We start from the raw sequence: 19401 nt of genomic DNA, 5'->3' as shown, positions 1-19401 counted from the left end.
CTGTCTTGATTTCTGAAGCTTTATAGTAAGTCTTGAAATCAGAAAGTGATAGGGATCCAACTTTGTTCTTTTTCAGGATTTTTTGGGCACTTCTGGGTCTTTGCTTTTCCATGTGAACTTAGGGAATTTCTACAGAAGAGCCTCTGGGATTTTTACTGGTTTTGTGTTGAATCTAGAAGTCAATTGGCAAGAGTTGACATCACACTAGTGAGTCCTCCAATGCACAAATATGGCATTATTCCATTTGTTGGGTCTTTAATTTCTCTCATCAGTGTTTCATACCTTTCATAGAAAGAGTTTGCACATGTCATTGAACTTATTAATAGGTATTTTGTTTCTTTGCTGTCCATTCCATCTAGGTTGTCAAACTTATTGGCTTTACATCATCAAAGTATTCCTTTACTTTGCTTTTGATATCTGTAGGATCTGCAATGATGTTCTCTCTTTTCTCCTGATATTGGTAATTTGAACTTTTTCTTACTAGCCAGTCTAGGCAGGGGGTTGTCAATTTTATTGATGTTTTCGAAGACCCTATTCTGGTTTCATTGATTTTTTTTCCCTACTGTTTTCTGTTTCACTGATTTCTGCTCTTACTATTTTCTTCTTACTACTTACTTTAGATTTAATTAGATTTTATATTCCTAGTTCAGATCTTTTATTGTAACCCTTTGTTATTTTTAATGTAAGCATTTAAAGCTATAATTTTTTTCTGTAAGCACACTTTGGCTCACTACAAATTTTGATACAGTGTGTTTTCATTATCTTTGTTGTAATCTTTTCTAATTTCCTTTATGATTTCTGCTTTGACCTATGAGTTATTTAGAAATGTTACTAAATTTTGAAATATTTGGAGTTTTTCCTATACTTGTTTGTTCGTGATTTATTTATTTTAAAGATTTGTTTATTTTAGAGAGGAGAAGGCACGAGCAGGAGGGGCAGAAGGAGGGGGAGAGAGAATCTCAAGCAGACTCTGTGCGCAAAGCCCAACATGGAGCTTGATCTCATGATCCTGAGATCATGACCTGAGCTGAAACCAAGAGCTAGATGCTTAACCAACTGTACCATCCAGGCACCCCATTCCTGATTTCTAATTTAATTTCACCATGATCCTAGAATATAGGATTTCAGACCTTTGAAACGTATTGAGTTTTTATTGTCCAGAGTATAGTTGTCTGGGTAAACCTCCCATGAATGCTTAAAAATAATGTGCATTTTGCTGCTACTGTATAGTGTCAAGAGCACTCTATGAAAAGTGCACACACAGGTTGTGTCTTCCCACAGTGTCAGCTTTATTCAGTCATAAAGCAAGGTGAACATGATCATAAAGGAGGTTCGGGATTCCAAACTCAATGACATTTCACCATGTGATTAACTTGGCTTCTTACATGTCACACAAAGCAAAGCACAAGACAAGCCACACAACAAATGAGATAGAAGGGGGGTAGGACATTAACAAACCAAACGTGAAGTCAGTCTGTGAGCGCACGGTCAAGATGCGGCCTTGGTCCAGTCCAGGTTAGCTCCCAGCACTTATTGCTTATCATGTTCAAGCAGCGGGTGAAGAATCTCTGTTCTGTTCAGCGACCAATCATACAGAATCTTTGGCAGCAGCTGCCTTTTTTTTTTTTAATTTTTATTTATTTATTTATGATAGTCACAGAGAGAGAGAGAGAGGCAGAGACACAGGCAGAGGGAGAAGCAGGCTCCATGCACCGGGAGCCCGACGTGGGATTTGATCCCGGGTCTCCAGGATCGCGCCCTGGGCCAAAGGCAGGCGCCAAACCGCTGCGCCACCCAGGGATCCCAGCAGCTGCCTTTTTGGAAGTGGTCAGGCATAAGGGAGTCCGTATCTGAGGAGATTGACAGTTTGTGGCAAAAATCCTCCCTTTTAAAAGGGATTTAATCAGTCTTGGGCCTTCATAGATGGATGTCCTCTGTTTCTGCTGGCTGTCAGTTCTGAGGGTGACATCGGCTGGTGCTGGCCTCAGTGGTATCTGGTCTCAGCTGCCAGGCCCTTAGCTGCTCTTGTCACTGTTGGACACAGACCACTGCTTGACATGAGTGACTCCATCTTGTTCTTTACAGAAGAGTTTTTAAATAGTTAAGTCAAGAGCATTGTCAGAGTGGGTCAGATCTGGATCTTTGAAAAGTTTTCGTTCTTTCTATCATTAATGGAATGTTGAGATCTTGAACTATGATCATGGATTTGTTTCTTACTCATTTTAGTTTCTGTGAGTTTTTGCTTCTGTTTTTAAGCTCTGTTACTTTGTGCATGCCCATTTGGGATTGTTATATTCTCTTGATAAATGGACTCTTGTTGTCATGAACTCTCTCTCCTATTTCTGTTAATGCTACTTGGCTTGAAGTTTACTTTGTCTGATGTTATTAAAACCGCTCCATCTTTCTTAGAACAGCTGTTTGCATGGTATTTTTTCCTATAATTTTACTTTTAACTTGCCTGTGCCTTTATATTTCAGTTGTGTCTTCTGTAAATAGGATGCAGTTGGGTCTTGCTTTTTTAGCCAATGTTACAGTTTATCCCTTTTATTTATTTTATTTTTTTAAATTTTATTTATTTATTTTGAGAGAGAGAGAGAGAAACAGGGATAGCGACTGAGATAGCATAGTGGGGAGGAGAGGGAGAAGCAGGCTCCCTCTCAGCAGGGATTGATCCCAGGGATCATGACCTGAGCTGAAGGCAGTCACTCAACTGACTGAGCCACCCTGGCGCCCCTAGTTTCTTCCTTTTCATTGAAGAGTTTATACATTTGGATTTAATGTAATTAGATTGGGTTTAATACTATCATCTTGTTATTTGTCCTATTGGTTTTTTTTTTTTTTTGGTCTTTTCTGCCTTTTGGGGGCTTAAGTATTTTTTAATATTCTATTTTATTTATTTATTTATTTATTTATTTATTTATTTTATTTTTAAAGATTTCTATTTATTTACCCATGAGAGACATACACACAGAGAGAGGCAGAGACAGGCAGAGGGAGAAGCAGGCTCCCTGCAGGGAGCCCGACGGAGGACTTGATCCCAGGTCTCCAGGATCATGCCCTGGGCTGAAGGTGGCACTAAACCACTGAGCCACCCAGGCTGCCCCTTTATTTCATTTTTAATGATATATCTTGGCATTTTTATTTTTGTGGTTTTTCTAGGGATTACAATATGTATCTTCCATTTATCAGTCTACTATGAATTATTATTTTACCACTTTCTGAAGAATACTTGTACCAGCATACTTTCACTTACTTATTCCTTGTCCTTTGTGATATTATTGTTGTACATTTTAATTCTACATATTTTTTTATTTTTTTAAAATATTTTATTTATTTATTCATGACAGACACACAGAGAGAGGAAGAGACATAGGCAGAGGAAGAAGCAGACTCACCTCAGGGATCCTGATGCGGGACTTGATCCCTGAACCCCAGGATCACACCCTGAGCTGAAAGCTGAGCTTAACCACTGAGCCATCCATGCATCCCTAATTCTACTTATTTTATAAACCTCACAATTCATTGATGTTAACCTTGCTCTAAGTGTTCAAGTTATCTCTTAAAGAAATTAAGCAACAATTTCTAGAATTATTTATCAACATATTTTCTGTTTTTAGAGCTCTTCATTCCTTCATGTGAATCTGAGTTTGTCTTCCTGAAAAACTTCCTTTAACATTTTTTAAAGATTTATTTATTTATGATAGACATAGAGAGAGAGAGAGAGAGAGAGGGAGAGAGAGAGAGAGAGAGGCAGAGACACAGGAGGAGGGAGAAGCAGGCTCCATGCTGGGAACCTGATGTGGGACTCGATTCTGGGACTCCAGGATCGTGCCCTGGACCAAAGGCAGGCGCTAAACTGCTGAGCCACCCAGGGATCCCCGTTTTTTGTTTGTTTGTTTTGTTTTGGTTTTTTTTGTTTTTGTAATAGGGAGAGTGCATGTGAGCAGGGTCAGGGAAGGGAAGGGGGAGAAGGGGAGAGAGAATCTTAAGCAGGCTCTGTGTCCAGTGTGGAGCCCAACAAGGGGCTTGATCTCAGGACCTGGAGATCATGACCTTAGCTGAAATCAAGAGTTGGACACCTAACCAACTGAATCACCCAGGCGCTCCTAACATTTCTTTTTAATGCAGATCTACTGGTTGCTCCATAAGCAACTCGGGTAGGAGGGCAAATGCCCATGTTCATCATCTGTTCATTAATATATAGCTAGTGCCTAAGGGACAACTGGCATCCAGCCTGGCTGTGGGAGATGGGGCTGGTATAGCTGAGCCTTGCTTCCTGATAAATGGCAGAGGTTCCAAGGTAGGCCAAGTCTGTCTTCGATTTTTCCAGTTACTAAGTTACCTCTGAGCCCTACTCTGAGGGCTACTCTGAGCCCTACTCAGAGGATGGTAGGTGGGTACATGGTCAGTTTCTTCTGGGTAAATGCTGAGAGCTGTCCTACAGTATCCATGTGGATGCAGGGTCCTCCATAGATGGCAGGTATGGGAAGGGTGCTTTCCTAACCACCTGCTTGCTGTGTCCCTACAGCTTACTCAGACATGGGGATGCATGTTTCCTGCCAGAAGATTGCCCATGTACTTGGAAAGGGAAGGAATATTTCCCTGGGGACCAGGTCATGTCTCCCTGCCATACCTGGTAAGTACCTGGAGGTTCCATTCAGGCTCTACTTTTTTCTGGGGATGAGGATGGATATGAGAAGCATGAACATGAGCACAGACTAGCATTCCCCTTTCCAGCATGTTCGTGCCCGTATTATGTGTTTGTGTGTCACACAGGGATGTGTGTATATATACAAGTGTATGCATAGGTAGATATTTGGGGGATGCCTTATAAATGTTTACACGAATGTGATTTTGTGACCTCCAGGATACTGTTGGAGGTTGATGGTGTTTGTGACCCCCTAGCCCAAAGGGCGCATAGTGGGTGCTCTATAGGCCATGGCTCTGCTGGGGATATTCAGAGTATGTGGGAGTGTGCCCTGTGAGCTGGTCTGGGCACCTGTGTTTCAGTGTGTGCCAGCAGGGCTCGTTCCAGTGCTCTCTCCACCCCTGCGCTTCCACCTGTACGGCCTATGGTGACCGGCATTACCGCACATTTGATGGGCTCCCATTTGACTTCGTGGGGACATGCAAAGTGCACCTGGTCAAGGTGAGTGCTTGGATGTGTCTGCCCAGCTGGCTGTATGGGTACCCAGGGCAGCTGAAGCTGAGGACCTGTCAGGCATGATGATGTTCCAGACTCTAGTCTGATGCATAATTGGGTGGGTGGAAGGATCTAAGCTATCTAGAGCCTGAAAGAAGTGCTGAGGAGCAGGCTCCACTAGACAGAGCTCGCAGTCACATAATATCCCACTGCCTGTCCACTCACCAGTATAGCTTTGTCCCACGGGGTCCCAATGGTTCTCCTGTCTGTAATAAGAACTAATGTTTTTTTGAGCTTTTATTGTGTGCCTAGTGGTCTGCTGAGCCAGTTTCATGGATTATTTCACTTAATTCTCATAGCAACCTTATGAAGTAGAGTTTATTGACCTCACGTTATAGATGCAACAACTTAAGGCTTAGGGAAGTTAGGTGTCTTACCCAAGGTCACACCACCAGGCAGTGGCAGAGCTGCTGTCAGGGTTTGAACCAAGAAATCCGACGGGAAATTTGGTGTGCTAAAGCTGTCAGCTCCTGGGAAGGAAAAGGGATGGTGATGTGGGGTGGGAGGCATAGTATAGGCAGGATCCTCTCCAGGAGGAGAAAAAGGATACCAAGAGGGCAGGTGGGAGAGTCTCAGAGACATGCCCAGGGGACCTGGATTTTGCTACAGGCCTGTCTCATTATATAATAGTAAGAGTAATAATAATGATGAACCTTTTATGGAATGAGTCCCATCTATAGGGCAGGTATCGTATGGGGGTCTTTCACATAATTTCTGTAACCCAAAGACACAGATAATTGACTCTATTTTAACTATTAAATTTCAAAGGTAATGTGTGATCGTCACTGACATTTAAAACAACGTAGAAACATATATTAAAAATAAATATTTCCCTTCACAGCTCTTCTGTTCCCATTCCCTGCTCACAACAGTTAGGTGTGAATCCTGCAAGGTCATCTTCCATGAGACAGATACACACACGCACACACATGCACTTTGTTTATATGGTTAGGATTCTACATTTGTTTTATTCTCTTAATACTATATACCTTAGTCTTTATACAATCAGTACATGCTGCTTTCTTCTTTCTGTAAAATTCTGCAGAGAGGACATTCTCTAGTTTGTTTTATTATCCACCCCCCCTTTGCCAGACACTTCGGTTGTTGCTGAAATTTAAATGCTCAGTGAATACTTTTGTGAATGTATCTCTAGATTCTTAGAAGTGGAATTGCTATAAAAAGTTGTATACACATAAAATGTTATCTGGTGCTTGCGATTTGCCCTCTAAAAAGGCTTACACTACCATCACCATGTATCTAAGACAGTGCCCCTACCCCCTGTCAGCACAAGTCATCCCTATTATACAACCATCTATTCATCCATTCATCCATCCTCCATCCAGTACTTTTTGGAGAGTGACTACACGCACTAGGTACTAGGCCCCCAACAATGAAATTGAGCTTCAGAGAGCTGATATAAGTTGCCCAAAGTCACACAGCTAATAGGAAGTATAAGTGGATTGAAAAACACCTCAGAGTTCATGTCCCACTACTCTGTGCCTGGCAGCAGGCTCTTTTCTCCCCCTGGCTTTACTGAACTAACTTATTTTCTCCTCAGAGCACTTCGGATTTCAGTTTCTCTGTGATTGTAGAGAATGTAGACTGCTACAGCTCTGGCATCATCTGTAGGAAGTTTATTTCCATCAACGTTGGAAACTCACTCCTTATCTTTGATGACGACTCAGGAAGTCCTGTAAGGCCTGGTTCTGGTTCAGGCTGTACAGAGAGTTTGTATGTTAGCAGGGGCTGGAGGGGGAGGGGGAAGAGGGCTGAGGACCTGGTTCCTTGGAGAAGGGCCAGATTCCTTGGAGCTATTGAGTCAGCAGCCCAGATTGAACTCCTTGGTCAGAGTCAGGAGCATAGAAGTCAGTGTCAGGATGTGAGGGGGGTGTGAGTTCCTGGGGCTGGGCAGCTGACCCTGGTGTTGGAGGACACTCAGGCCTCAGGAATGCCCATCGCTGTCCCTCTAGAGTCCTGAGAGCTTCCTGGATGAGAAGCAGGAGGTCCACACGTGGCAAGCAGGGTTTTTCACGCTGGTTCATTTCCCAAGGGAGCACATCACCCTCTTGTGGGACCAGAGAACCACAGTGCACATCCAGGCTGGGCCACAGTGGCAGGTACTTGCCTGAGCAGTGACCCTGCCAGGGCCCTGTACTCCTGCCTGGGACTGACCCAGGCCACTGGGCGTCCTCGCACGAGCTGTACCCTCACCAAGGAGCCTGGAGTACCATGCCTCCTGTCCTGTCTGCCCCCATCCCACTCTGTGCCTTTCTCCTCTGACTCCTCTCCTATCCTCTTTATACGGTGACTCCAGAAATTGCTTCTGAGTCAATGACAGACTCCTGGGGTCATGGCAACTCCTCTGCCAGTGGTTGGTCATTCTGGGTGTTCCTGTAGGTGACTGCAATGTCCTCTCTTCCTCCAGGGCCAGCTGGCGGGACTCTGTGGGAACTTTGACTTAAAAACCATCAATGAGATGAGGACTCCGGAGAATTTAGAGCTAACTAACCCCCAGGAGTTTGGCGGCAGCTGGGCTGCAGTTGAGGTAAAGCCTCCCTCGGCTGGCTTGCTCCCTCACTCAAGTGGGCCCTGGCCAGCACTGGGGGTACCTGGCCCCAGGTCAGAGGTACTGATGTGAGACTGCTCCTGCCATTGTTCTCTCAGCCTCTGACCTGACGTCCTCAGCCTTAGACTTTGTCCTGTGGCCTGAGGACACACCACCCCTCTCACAAATCAGGCTGCACATGTGCCCTGGGTCAAGCCCTTGTGGGAGGGTGGAGGCTGAAGAGGAGATGAAGTTTTTGTCCTAGGAGAGATGACCACCTACATACTAGGGAAGATAAGGCTTGTTGAAACATGACCATCTGGGTCTGGCACTAGGTCTGGTCCAGAGGAGAGTCCAAGAGAGACCCATGTGGGCTGAGGCAATCAGAGAAGACTTCCTGAAGGAGGTGGGAGTAGACTGGTGTTTAAAGGATAGGCCGTGTCTGGAAAGATGAATGTGTCAAAGAGAAGGCCTCTGAGAAGGAGGACAGCTTCAGCAGAGGCAGAAATGAGGAGGGTGTCCCTGGGTTTTGGGAGATGGCTGAGGCCCCCAAGTTGTGAGCTATGGCAGGTGAGACAGCACTGAATGAATTGAGAGCTGGAGACTGAGGTTCTTGTCTTGGGTCATCCAGTGACTTGCTGGGTGACCTTCAGTAAGCTCCTTCTCTCTGTGGTCCTCTGTGAAGGAGCTGTGCCAGGAAAGGGACAGTGACTGGATTTAACCTCTAGTGACAACTCTGATCAGTCAGAAGAGGCAGCCTGGGAAGCTGTGCTGAGAAATATCTAAGATTTGTGTCAGGCTCAGCTAGAAAGGGAACTGTGATTGATTAGTTATGTCTGCTATGGGGGCAGCAGCAGAGAGTAGTGATGGGAGAGTTACATATTTGCCTTTCCTGGGCTGAGTCATCTTGGGTCCCTCATTCTCTGTTGAGGAGTAGACCATGATGAGCTTATGTAGACTGGGCGCAGGGGACAGTCATGGCTTGAAGCCCCGTGTAATTCTCAGATAGACAGGGCTGCTCTTGCAGCCTCAGAAGAGTGTGCTCTCGCCCACTCCCATTTTAGAGAAGCAGAGAGGATGACTAACCTTTACTGCTCTCTTCGTCTGCTTCCTTTCTGCTGTTCCTCTCTCTATAATCCCGTTGGCATATCCGGGGGGGCTCTGGCGAGCATGCAGGACTGATAAAGGAGGCTCAGCAGACATTGGGGCAGTCTGTATTAGCTATTAGTCATGGATTCTCTGCTTGGGGTATCACAGGCTCAACCAAGGTGTCAGCCAGGGCTGGGCTCTCATCTGGAGCTTCAACTGGGGAGGTATCTCCTTCCCCACCTACTTGGGTGTTTGTCAGCAGCATTCAGTTCCTTGCAACCATAGAACTGAGAACGTCAGTGTTTTTTGCTAACTGTTGGCCAGAGAGGACCCTCAGCTCCTAGAGACCACTCTCCATTCCTACCATGTGAGACCCCCCCTGCATGGCTGCTTGCTTCCTCAACAGCCAGCAGGGGAGAGACTCCAGGGAGATGGGTTTGCCATCCATGTAGCATAAAAATGCAATCACATACACATAGCCGTATCTATGGGATCACCTTTGCCTTCTTTTGTGAGTTTGAAGCAAGTTGTAGGCCCTTCCCACATGCTAGGGGCAGGGATTATACAGGGATTTGAACCTCAGGAATTGGGGGAAGTAGGGGCCACTCCAAGAGTCTGTCCACCCCCCCCCCCAGGCAACAGGCATTGTGGGCGTAAAGAGATCAAAGAGATCAACAGCCCTGCCTTTGCCTCTCAGTGCCCAGACACCCTTGACCCCTGGGACACGTGTGTCCTGAATCCTCTCCGGGAACCATTTGCCAGAAAAGAGTGCAGCATCCTGCTCAGCGAGGTGTTTGAGACCTGCCACCCTGTGGTGAGTGGACCCCAGCCTCTGCCCTCCTGAGCCCCTCCCCACGTTCCTGGGATCCTTCTGTTCTCAGACCACAACTGCTCCCCTGCCGGTGCCTGGGAGAGGCACCTCAGGTCTAGAAAGCAGACGCACCTCTGCCAATCCCCTGCCTCCAGCCTGCTCAGATGAGCCCATCCTGTTTCCTCAGATGACCCAGGACAGACAGCCAAACAGCTTCCATGCCTTTTCTAAATCGACCTCAGTCTGGCTCTTCCTCCTGATGAGGAAGTTCTCTTCAACTGTGGCATTGGCCTGCTGCTGGTTCTGCCCTCAGTGGAGACAGAGGGGGGCTGGAGCTTAGCTCTGCATGGCACCCCCAGGGCCTCGAGGGCTCTGTCAGCCTGGCCCTGGCAGGGAGTTCCTGCCCCCCCCCCATCCTTCTGTTTCTCAGCCACACCCTTAGCCTCTGGATCCAGTAGCATAGGGGAGGAAGGGGAGAGCTTGGTTCTCAGAAGTCGGGTCTGCCTGGACCATGGAGTTGATTCCGTCTGAGCCGGCCACCTGTCTGTCCCCACCCCACCCTGGCAGCTTACTCACTCTGGCCTGTGGTCCTTTCATGTTTATGCTGCTCCCTGATGCTAGGGGGCGTCAGCTGAGAAGCCGAAGGGCTAACCTTCAGGAGCCTTCCTCTGATCTCCCCCAGGTTGATGTCACTTGGTTTTACTCAAACTGCTTGACGGACACGTGTGGCTGCAGCCGAGGCGGTGACTGTGAGTGTTTCTGTGCCAGCGTGTCTGCCTATGCCCACCAGTGCTGCCAGCATGGGGTGGCTGTGGACTGGCGGACCCCGCGCCTCTGCCGTGAGTATCCAGACCAGTCGCGCAAGGTGGGGAGTGGGAGCCCCTCTGTGGGCAGGCCTGTGGGCTGCCCTCGCTCTGACCAGCATTTATCGAGTACTTAGTATGTGCCAGGCCCCAACCAGTTTGCCCAAATCTTTCATTGAATTCTTAAAATAATACCCTGTGAAACAGGAGTTTATTTCTGTTTTATGATTGGGAAACCGGTTAGACAGAGAGGGAGATAAGTGCCACGCTTGAGGCCACACAGCTTAGTGGTGGAGTCAGGGCTCAACGTCAGATGGCCTGGCTGCAAACCTGTGCTCTTAGCCACTTTACCAGAGGAGTCAAGAGCCCAGACCTTTCAGACCACAGCTGCCATTTAAAAGCTGCGTGGCCTCCAACAAGTCACCCAGCCTCTCTGGGGCTGTTTTCTCATCTGAAAAGTAGGAATAGACCTGCCCCACCAGGTATATTGTGAGGATCAAAAGGGATAGTAAATTAAAAGCCCTGTGTCAGCTAAGACACACAGGCCCCATCAGAGGCAGCACAAGACATCGGTTTATGTGGAGCAGTGGTGGTCTGCATATGCTTTGGGTTGCAAGCTCCATCCAGTAAAAATATTTCAAGCATGCATGCATACACATACGTAGATACATATACATACATATATATATATATATATACATACACCCATATTAGTATTAGTATAAGTGTATCATAAAGGAAATACAAAATTAAATATTAAAAATGAAATAAAATATATAGAAAGTTATATTACTAATTAACTTATTGTTTATTATTTGTTCCGGCACACTGATGATCTCCCTGGTGCAAGCACGCCTCGCTTTGGGGGGCAGTGGTTATGACAGGCTCTGGGGCCAGACTCTCTGGGTTCAGGCCCTAGCCCCCAACCCAGCAGGGTGACCTGGGGCATGTTCTTCACACTCTGACTCATACTTCAGGGTTAGGAGAACTGTACCTACCTTGCAGGGTGCTGTGAGATTTCAATGAGTGAGCACATGTAAAGCACTTGGCACAGTGCTCTATGCTCTTGCTTGAGGTTGCTGTCGTTTCTTGTGGGGACACAGGTGCTGGCATGTTCTGAGCCCTGAGAGCCCCAGGCAGGCTGACCCTAGGAAGAAGATAGAGCAGAATCTGCCTCTGGCCTCCCTTTCCTCCACCCTGTTTCCTCTAAGACCCTTCCAGTCCAGATGCTCTATGGTCACGCTCTGTGGCCCTCCCTCTGTTTCTCAGATAAGATTCTTTCATGAAGGAGAAGGGAGCGCAGATTTACCGAGGATCTGCCGCATATCAGGCCCTGTGCTTTCTGTGCATTAGCTCATTAATATTCAGGACTAGGAACACCTCACCTAGGACACAAGATTTAAGGGAGCACCAAAAACTCAATAGTGGAGATAGATCACATTTTAAGGTAACATTTTTTAAAAGTCAAACTTAATGCAAAAATATCTTTGGCTTTGATGAACAGAATTTCAAAGTTTTAGGTAATGACAGGATCAATGGTATTGATTTTCCCTTTTGCTTCAGGATCCAGTGTGGCTCGGCGCTATCATCGATCCTGTCCTTATTTTAAATTTTTGGTAATTTTGTTCATCATAGATATTTTGCATTAATTAAAAAATTAAAACAGTATATTAAAATATTATGTATCTTAATTGTTGGGATTTTTGATGCCTCCTTACATTTTGCACACAAGGTGGATTCTTGTTTACTCTAGCCCAGGACTCACAAATCTGTGGGGTAGATGCAACTGGTGGTCCCATATTATAGAAAAGGGCACTGAATTTCAGAGAGGTTGTAACTTGCCCCAGTATGCACAGTTGAAGAGTGAAAGAGATGGAGTTTGAACTCAGGTCTGTGAGTTCAGGGCTACCTCCCACTGACCTGGTGGTACACACTTGATACCAGAGACTCCAAGATCTAAATTTAGAACTCATTTGAGTCAGCAAATGAAGAGAAGTGATCACTTTTCCATAGCCACATGGTGGGTCAACCTCAGTGCTTGTGTTCTTTCTAGAGGTCAGCGCCAAATGCAAAGAGATAGTGTTGATCATGGGATTTGGGGTATGGGGTGGAGTTGGTGGCTGTGTTTAGACCATGCCTATGAGTGAGGGAGGATCCTCCTCAGCCTTTATCTGTGGTCTGCCCACTGGCTCCTGGTGGCCTTGCTTCTGGCTCTAGGTGCCCCTGCCAAGTACCTAGTTTGCCCCAGTTTGAAAGAATCCATGGCTGAGACGCCTGGGCATCAGGCTGCGGTGCTGGGCCAGGCCACTAGAGGGTGCACTGAGCACACACTTGGAGGAGCTTGTCACCTCCTGCTGGAAAATACATCCAAAGGCCTGAAAGAGCCTTGGGTCCTGGAGCTCCTGGTTCCCTTACACCCAAGTTTCTTGAAATACCAGCTTCTACCTTGTGCTTGCATTCTCCAGGACCTGCTATAACATTTGTGATTGGAGTTTCTGCTCCTTGACTCTAACCTTGCCCTTTGGAGTCACACAAAATGCACCGTTCTGTCCAACATCCATTCACTCATTCACCCATTCACTTTCATTCACTCGATACATGCTGAGTGCCTACTCCAGGCCAGGCTTCGAGCTTTGTGCTGGGGGCACAGAGAGGAGCCACAGTATCTCCTACACCTTAAGATATCCAAATCAAATGACCATGCCTAAATCTTGGAGTTTGGGAGGCAGGCCAGATCTGGGACAGCTGGGATGCTAGGGGCCTTGGCTCTGCCCATCTGTCCCAGGCTTCTCAAGAAGTCTTGTTCTCTCTTTCAGCATACGACTGTGACTTCTTTAACAAAGGTAAGCCCATCCTCCCCAAGTGGAGCCTGGGGGGCTGAGATACTGCTAGCCCTGCCCTGATGCCATACCAGCATCGACCATCCTAAGACGCTGCTGGCCCTGGAAGAGCTGTGACATGGTGCAAGGAGGGATCCCACCATGCAGAGAGGACCCACACAGTGCAGAGACCAGGGATGCCCCAGAACTCTGTCTTTAGAAGCTCCTGCAGCACCTCTGTAGAATCTAGGCCAGGCCACCTTCTTGGGAGTTGTTTTTACCCAGGGCAGCTTCACCAGGAAGTAAAAACCGCATTTGCACCTAAAAACCATAGCTCATTAGGCTCATGGAATATTGTCTTAAATCTCCTGAACTTTTGAGTGGCAAAGGCAAATGCAAGCTGCTCTTTTCTGCGGATAGCTGGGGCAAAACCTATAGCTTGGCTTAGCCTGTCAGATTCATCTTCAAATTTAGCCAAAGTCACAGGGTACCAGGATATGCTCCAACTTCTGCATTAGCTAGGGTGAAAGCACAGGTCACGACTGAAGACCTGAGGGAGGCTATGTCCAGCGTTAGAGCTCATTATTCATTTTAATCACTAGGGTCATAGGCAATAGGGTGGGAAGTCACATCTTGGCAGAATTAGATGCTCATCAGGTCCTTGGTACCATTTACCTTTGACTTCTGAGCCCTGCTCCCCATCCCCTTCCAGGTACCATGCCAGGAGCAGGCCTTTGTGCATTTAGCCCTAAGGCTTTGTTCTTAGTTACCTGCATTATCAGATTTGGGGTTGAGGATTGTCCCACCGGCAGAGAGTATAGCAGGTGAAATATAGTGGGGGACAGACTAGAGGTCTGGATGCCAGTTAGGGGGTCTGCAAGATGAGAGCTGGACCAGGGTGAAGCATGATAATTTGGTGACTACAGACCCTCCAAAATGTTAGCCCCTAGGGACTACTGATGGCCAAGGGCTTCCTCCTGGCTATGAGGAAGCTTTCCTTATAGGAATGAATCTGTAACAGGAGAATCGCAGTTGCTGGGACAGGCAAGGTCTCTCTGACATCAGGCAAGACATTTCAGCAAGACAGCTCTGAGCAGAGTTTTCTCCCTTCTGTGGCATTTTGGGTGGCAGTAACTGGCAAAGGACAAGCTGTTTCTAGCATCCTCCACCTACTCATCCACCTACCCATCCATTCCTTGCTGTGTCTTCTACCAACATTTTCTCTGGTCCGGGCCCTTGCTGGGTGCTGGGGAATCAGTGGTCAAGAGGCCTGTCACAGGGGTGTGCTGGAGCCGGCTCACCCTGGCTCTCTAGCCATTGTGTGGTCCTAACTCCACATCCATTTGGTAGTTTGAAACTGGCCACTGCCATGCACATTCACACCATGGGAATCCACCAGCGCTTCAAACTGGGATTTTGTTTGTTTGAGAGTTTGTTATGCATTTACCTAGCATAGCGTTGCCTGTTTCCCATCTGGTTCAGGGGACAGATGTCGGTCCACCATCGAGATCCTCATCATAAGAGCTGTGATCAGTGCGTGCCATGCTCCAAGGGCTGGTGGAGTGCAGAGGAGGAGGGATGACGTTTGTGTGTGGCGGGAGAGGGTGCAGGGAGAGCTTCGCCAAGGAGGTGACATTTGAGCTGGGCCCCAAAGGTTGAGTAGGCGTTTGCCAGGCACAAAACAGGGAGGACTAGTCTGAGTGGGCGGACAGCATGAGGAGAGGCATGAGGTGGAACACAGCATGGCTCTTTCAAGGAAGAGCCAGAGAAGTTCAAGGTTGTGGGGAGGTAGGTGGGGTTTGGGGCATGAAGGGTCCCTGGATTCAAGTTGGGCTCTTGGGTTCCATTGTGAGGGCAATGGGGAGCCATGGATGAGTCCCAGCAGCGAGTGTGGCTAGAAAGGTGACTCAGGCACCTGTGGGCAGGAAACACTGGAGGCCGGAGGCACACCAGAGGCAGAGAGGTTGGCTATAAGGCACCCATGACTCTCTGTAACCTATACCAACAACTAGGAACCCAAGAGACACAAAAATGATACATTTGAGAGAAGTAAGTAAACACTAACGTTGAGCCAGAGACTTCCCAGCTTTCATCCGTCAGGGCTTGGGTGGACAGAGACTAGGTCCGATGTTGAGTCTCAGAAGATTCACTACCTCAAATAGAGTAGTGGCTGTGGGACAGGCCCAAGGAGAGACATTTTCTGAGGTGAAGGTGGGGGCGGAACAGATATCTCCCATGGGTGGCCCCGTGCCCAGGTTTCCTGTGAAATTGTTCAGATTCTGTGCAGAGAGTCAGTCCCTTCCCATCAGGGCCTGACAGCCTGGAGTACATGTCCCTCCTTGTGGAATCAAGCTCCCTGGGGCCTGGGGTGAGGAGGGTGGCTGAGAGTAGCTCTCTAGCCTCTGTTCCCCACTGCTGGCAGGATGGGAGGTGGGCAGAGATGCATGGGGGCAGGCCTCACGATTGGGCCCCTTCTCTCCAGCACTAGGTAAGGGTCCCTACCAACTGGCCAGTGTGGCAGCTGGCAGTGCCCTGGTAGCCAGCAAGGCAGCAGGCGGTGCCATAGTCCTAGTGAGCACAGAGGACGTGGCTCCAGGGGACATTGTGAACTTCCTGCTGACAGCTGCCCTATACAAAGCCAAGGCTCACGGTAAGGCCTACCTGCAGCCCCACCCCAGCCCTTGGGGGAGGGAGGCAGTTGCCAGAGGAGGGGAGGATGCTGAGGCCCTAAGCAATCTGCAGTAGCTGGAGAAAAGTGGAGCTCCAACAGATGCCCCTCTCCCCGCTGAGACAGGCTTCTGGGTCAGCCTGTCAGTCTCTTCAAAGAGACGCCTTCCATTTTCTCCTTGGAAAAAGCAGGGAGGCCAAGGTCTGGATGTACTTTTGTACCTTGCTTTATACCATTGCTGTGTTCTGGGCAAGCCTGGTGGCAACAACTGCTCCTTCCTCTCCCTCTCCTCCTCCGCTCCTTCCTGCCCCCCCCTCTTCTCTCCCTCCCCTCCACCTTCATCCATCTCTTCCTGCTTCTCCTCCTCTACTTCCTCCTCCCCCCCCCCACTCCATTTTTGAGACTGGAGAGACTAAGTGCCTGAGGGGAGCTGGCTGAGGTGCTGACTCCAGCGGGCTTCCTTCTGTGACTGAAGGAGCAGGTCGGGTTATGATCCTGGGTTCTGGGCTGGCACGTCACACAAAACTGGGACACGCCTGGAACCAGCCACAGCCTCCTGGGTCTCAGACAGTCTGCAGACCGGACTGGCTTCACTATAGTGTCCTCCCTTCAGAGTTCAGTAGTGCTTAAGGGGCAGCGGGGCCCTTGCCTGGTGCAGACGGACGCCTGGATGTAGTTTTGCTAGGCCCTGGGCCAGCCAAGGCGTCAGTTCAACCAGTGCTAGGGAGTCTTCTGTGGCTATTTGTGTGTGTCCCAGTGTGCCACTGTGTGCCACTGTAATCGGTGTTTCTACCCCCACATCCCACTGGCCCCATCTGGTCAGTGTCTCCCTAACCACAGGGATGCGGCCCATCCCAGCACCAACTGGAACCATGACCCAAGACTTCTCAGAGAGTTCATCCCAGCCTAAGAAATTAAGTTCTCAGATTCTCTGGGTTTGCAGTTTACCTAGTTATGAGGACCTCTCCCCACCCCTGCATCCCTCCCCCGCTGCCCCCTCCCCTCCCTCCCTTTCATGGAGCCTTATTCCCAGGCCAGGCACAGAGCTAAGCACTGGGGCATCAGGCATGGAAGAGACACATCACTGTCCACCGGAAGTCCACGGTCCCACCCAGGAGACAGAAGTGATATATATGATCATGATACAATTGGGCCTGCTCCTGGATCCCATCCCTGGGGCAGACCGTGCAGAGGTTAAGGTTCTGGACTCTAGCCTGCCTGGTCTCCTCATCCTGCCTCCCGCTTCCACCGGTAGTGCAACTCTGGGCCTTACTTTCCTCCTCTGTAACATGGGAATAGCAAGATCATCCCCTGCTAACCTATTATAGATTTTACTTGTTTATGATGTTTATCTTCCTCCCCCTTGAATGTAAGCTCCATCAGGGCAGGGATTTGGGTCCTTTTGTTTCCCATTGTGCCTACAACAGCGCCTGGCACATCATGGGGGATCAGAAAACGTGAGCTGCTGAATGAATGAATTGGCCACTTCCTAGGGCTCTCGGAATTTAATAAACCAGCAGGTAGAGGGCTTGCTTAGCATCGTGTCTGGCACATATTAAGTCCTTGATAAATAGCATTTACTGTTATTGCTGTCAATAATGAATCCTTCTTCCGGTTGCCTCCTGTCTCCTCACAGCTGCTCAGGGAGGTATGACAGGGCCACATGGGCTGGGAGGGAAGACACACCAAGCCCTGTGCTAGGCCTTCACCTGCACCATATTGGTTTGCCCCTCACGACAACTCAGGCACATTAAGTCACTTGCACACAACATGGCCAGTCGTGGCGGGCCAGGACTCCTGGACACCTGCTTGTGGATTTGGAGGCTCACAAAATCTGCAGGTCCCCATGCAGGAGGTTATCCACCTGTCAACGAACCCCACTTTCTAGAACTGGGCCTTTGTGGACACAGGAGAGAGGACAGCAGAGACCAGTTGTAGGGCTCAGGGCAAGCCCCTTCTCCTCTTGGGGTCACTGTTTTCCCATCTGTGGGGCTGGACTCAACATCCTTTCAGTCTGCCGGCTCTGACCCTCTGGGATTCTGTGTGGAGCAGGACCAAGCTGGGGTCCCTGAAACCTGTCCATTCAGCAAACCTGTCTGCCCAGTGTGTCCGATAGAACATGACTTCTCCAAGGCGGCCGTTTCTGTCAGTCTGTTCACTGCTGTATCCCTAGCATCTAGAATTCCTCCTGGCACACAGAGGGTCCTCAAAATGCTTACAGGGGGGAAGAAAAGAGGGATGGATGGATGGAGGGAGAGTGGGAGGGAGGGAGGGATGGAGAAAGGAAGGAAAGAGGGAGGAGGGAAAGGAGGTGGGAGGGAGACACCTCCCTGAGGTTTGGCAGCTGGCAGCTTCTCTAACCTTCCACTTCTCTCAGGGAGAGGTGGTGTGTGCAGAGGGGCAGCCAGCAGGCAGAAGGAGGTGGGCAGGCACAGAGGAGCAGGGCTCAGCTAACCCACGGGGCGTGTTGCTGCCCTGAGTCATGGAGTGCAGATGCATGCCAGGCTCTGCCCCTCACCTGGACCCCTCTCGGCGCTCCCCTCACCCACCTGGCTCTTTACAGACCCGGATGTGGTGTCCCTGGAGGCAGCAGACAGACCCAACTTCTTCCTCCATGTCACAGCCAATGGGTCTCTGGAGCTGGCTAAGTGGCAGGGCAGCGTTGCCTTCCACCACCAGGCCTCCTTCTCCTTGCACCGGGGGACATGGCAGGCAGGCCTAGTGGCCCTGGAGTCACTGGCCGAGCCTGGGTCCTTCCTTTGCGTGTCGGGCCCCACTCTGGTCCTGCGGCTGTATGAGCACACGGAGGCCTTCCGCCGGGGCACGTTCTTCCGCCTTCTGGGTAGGTGTTCACCCTGCCATCACCCTCAGCCCCTCCTCAGACGGCCCTTCCTGCCCTCTCCCATCACATCCTTCCAGTTGCCCTCAAGAAGCAGAATTCCCACTGTCCTGGTGCAGGGAGGCCACCTTTGGGTGCTGCCCTGACCTCCATGTTGGTGGCCTAGGGTGCAGTGGGGCCTGGGGCCCAGCCAGCTGCCCGGGTCCTGCCTCCACCCACGGGCCAATTACATGGTCTAAAAATAGGACAGGCTTTGTGGGAGCAAGGTAAGAAGTGCTCCTGGCCCCAGCTTGCATAGCCCACTGGCTCAGGTTTCTTGCTGATGGGAACACATGCCTGCCCTGTGAGCTCAAAGACCGCTCCCTGGGGCACCAGGCTGAGGAGGCAGCAGTCTCTCTCTGCCCTCCATCCTGAGCAGCAGTGGAGCAACTGCATGCCCCTTCCAGCTAAGGCTGGGTGGGGGGGGGATCCTGGACTTTGCCATCCCGCTGCCAGGTGGGTCTGCCCCCAAGACCTTGCTCTCTGCTTATACCCTGCAGGAAGGGATCACAATTTCTCCAGCACTCCAGGGAGGCCCCTGTGCCTCGTGCATGGGCATACGTATGTCTGTGCCTGTGGGGGCGC

At 49.4% G+C, this 19401-nt stretch overlaps 1 protein-coding gene across 1 annotated transcript in view; it reads left to right on the top strand.

The window, feature by feature from the left end:
• Window positions 1-19401, top strand: part of OTOG (otogelin) — an 88010-nt gene that overhangs the window by 35082 nt on the left and 33527 nt on the right. The window contains exons 24-33 of the mRNA XM_055317608.1: window positions 4529-4636; window positions 5011-5149; window positions 6762-6896; window positions 7174-7320; window positions 7629-7748; window positions 9535-9651; window positions 10331-10487; window positions 13268-13294; window positions 15753-15920; window positions 18502-18780. Of these exons, the coding sequence (XP_055173583.1) occupies window positions 4529-4636; window positions 5011-5149; window positions 6762-6896; window positions 7174-7320; window positions 7629-7748; window positions 9535-9651; window positions 10331-10487; window positions 13268-13294; window positions 15753-15920; window positions 18502-18780 (1397 nt within the window). The remainder of the gene's footprint in view (window positions 1-4528; window positions 4637-5010; window positions 5150-6761; window positions 6897-7173; window positions 7321-7628; window positions 7749-9534; window positions 9652-10330; window positions 10488-13267; window positions 13295-15752; window positions 15921-18501; window positions 18781-19401) is intronic.

Source organism: Nyctereutes procyonoides, unplaced genomic scaffold, assembly GCF_905146905.1.
Source record: "Nyctereutes procyonoides isolate TBG_1078 unplaced genomic scaffold, NYPRO_anot_genome, whole genome shotgun sequence".
Taxonomy (NCBI): Eukaryota; Metazoa; Chordata; class Mammalia; order Carnivora; family Canidae; genus Nyctereutes; species Nyctereutes procyonoides.
This window is presented reverse-complemented; position numbering and strand designations above follow the sequence as displayed.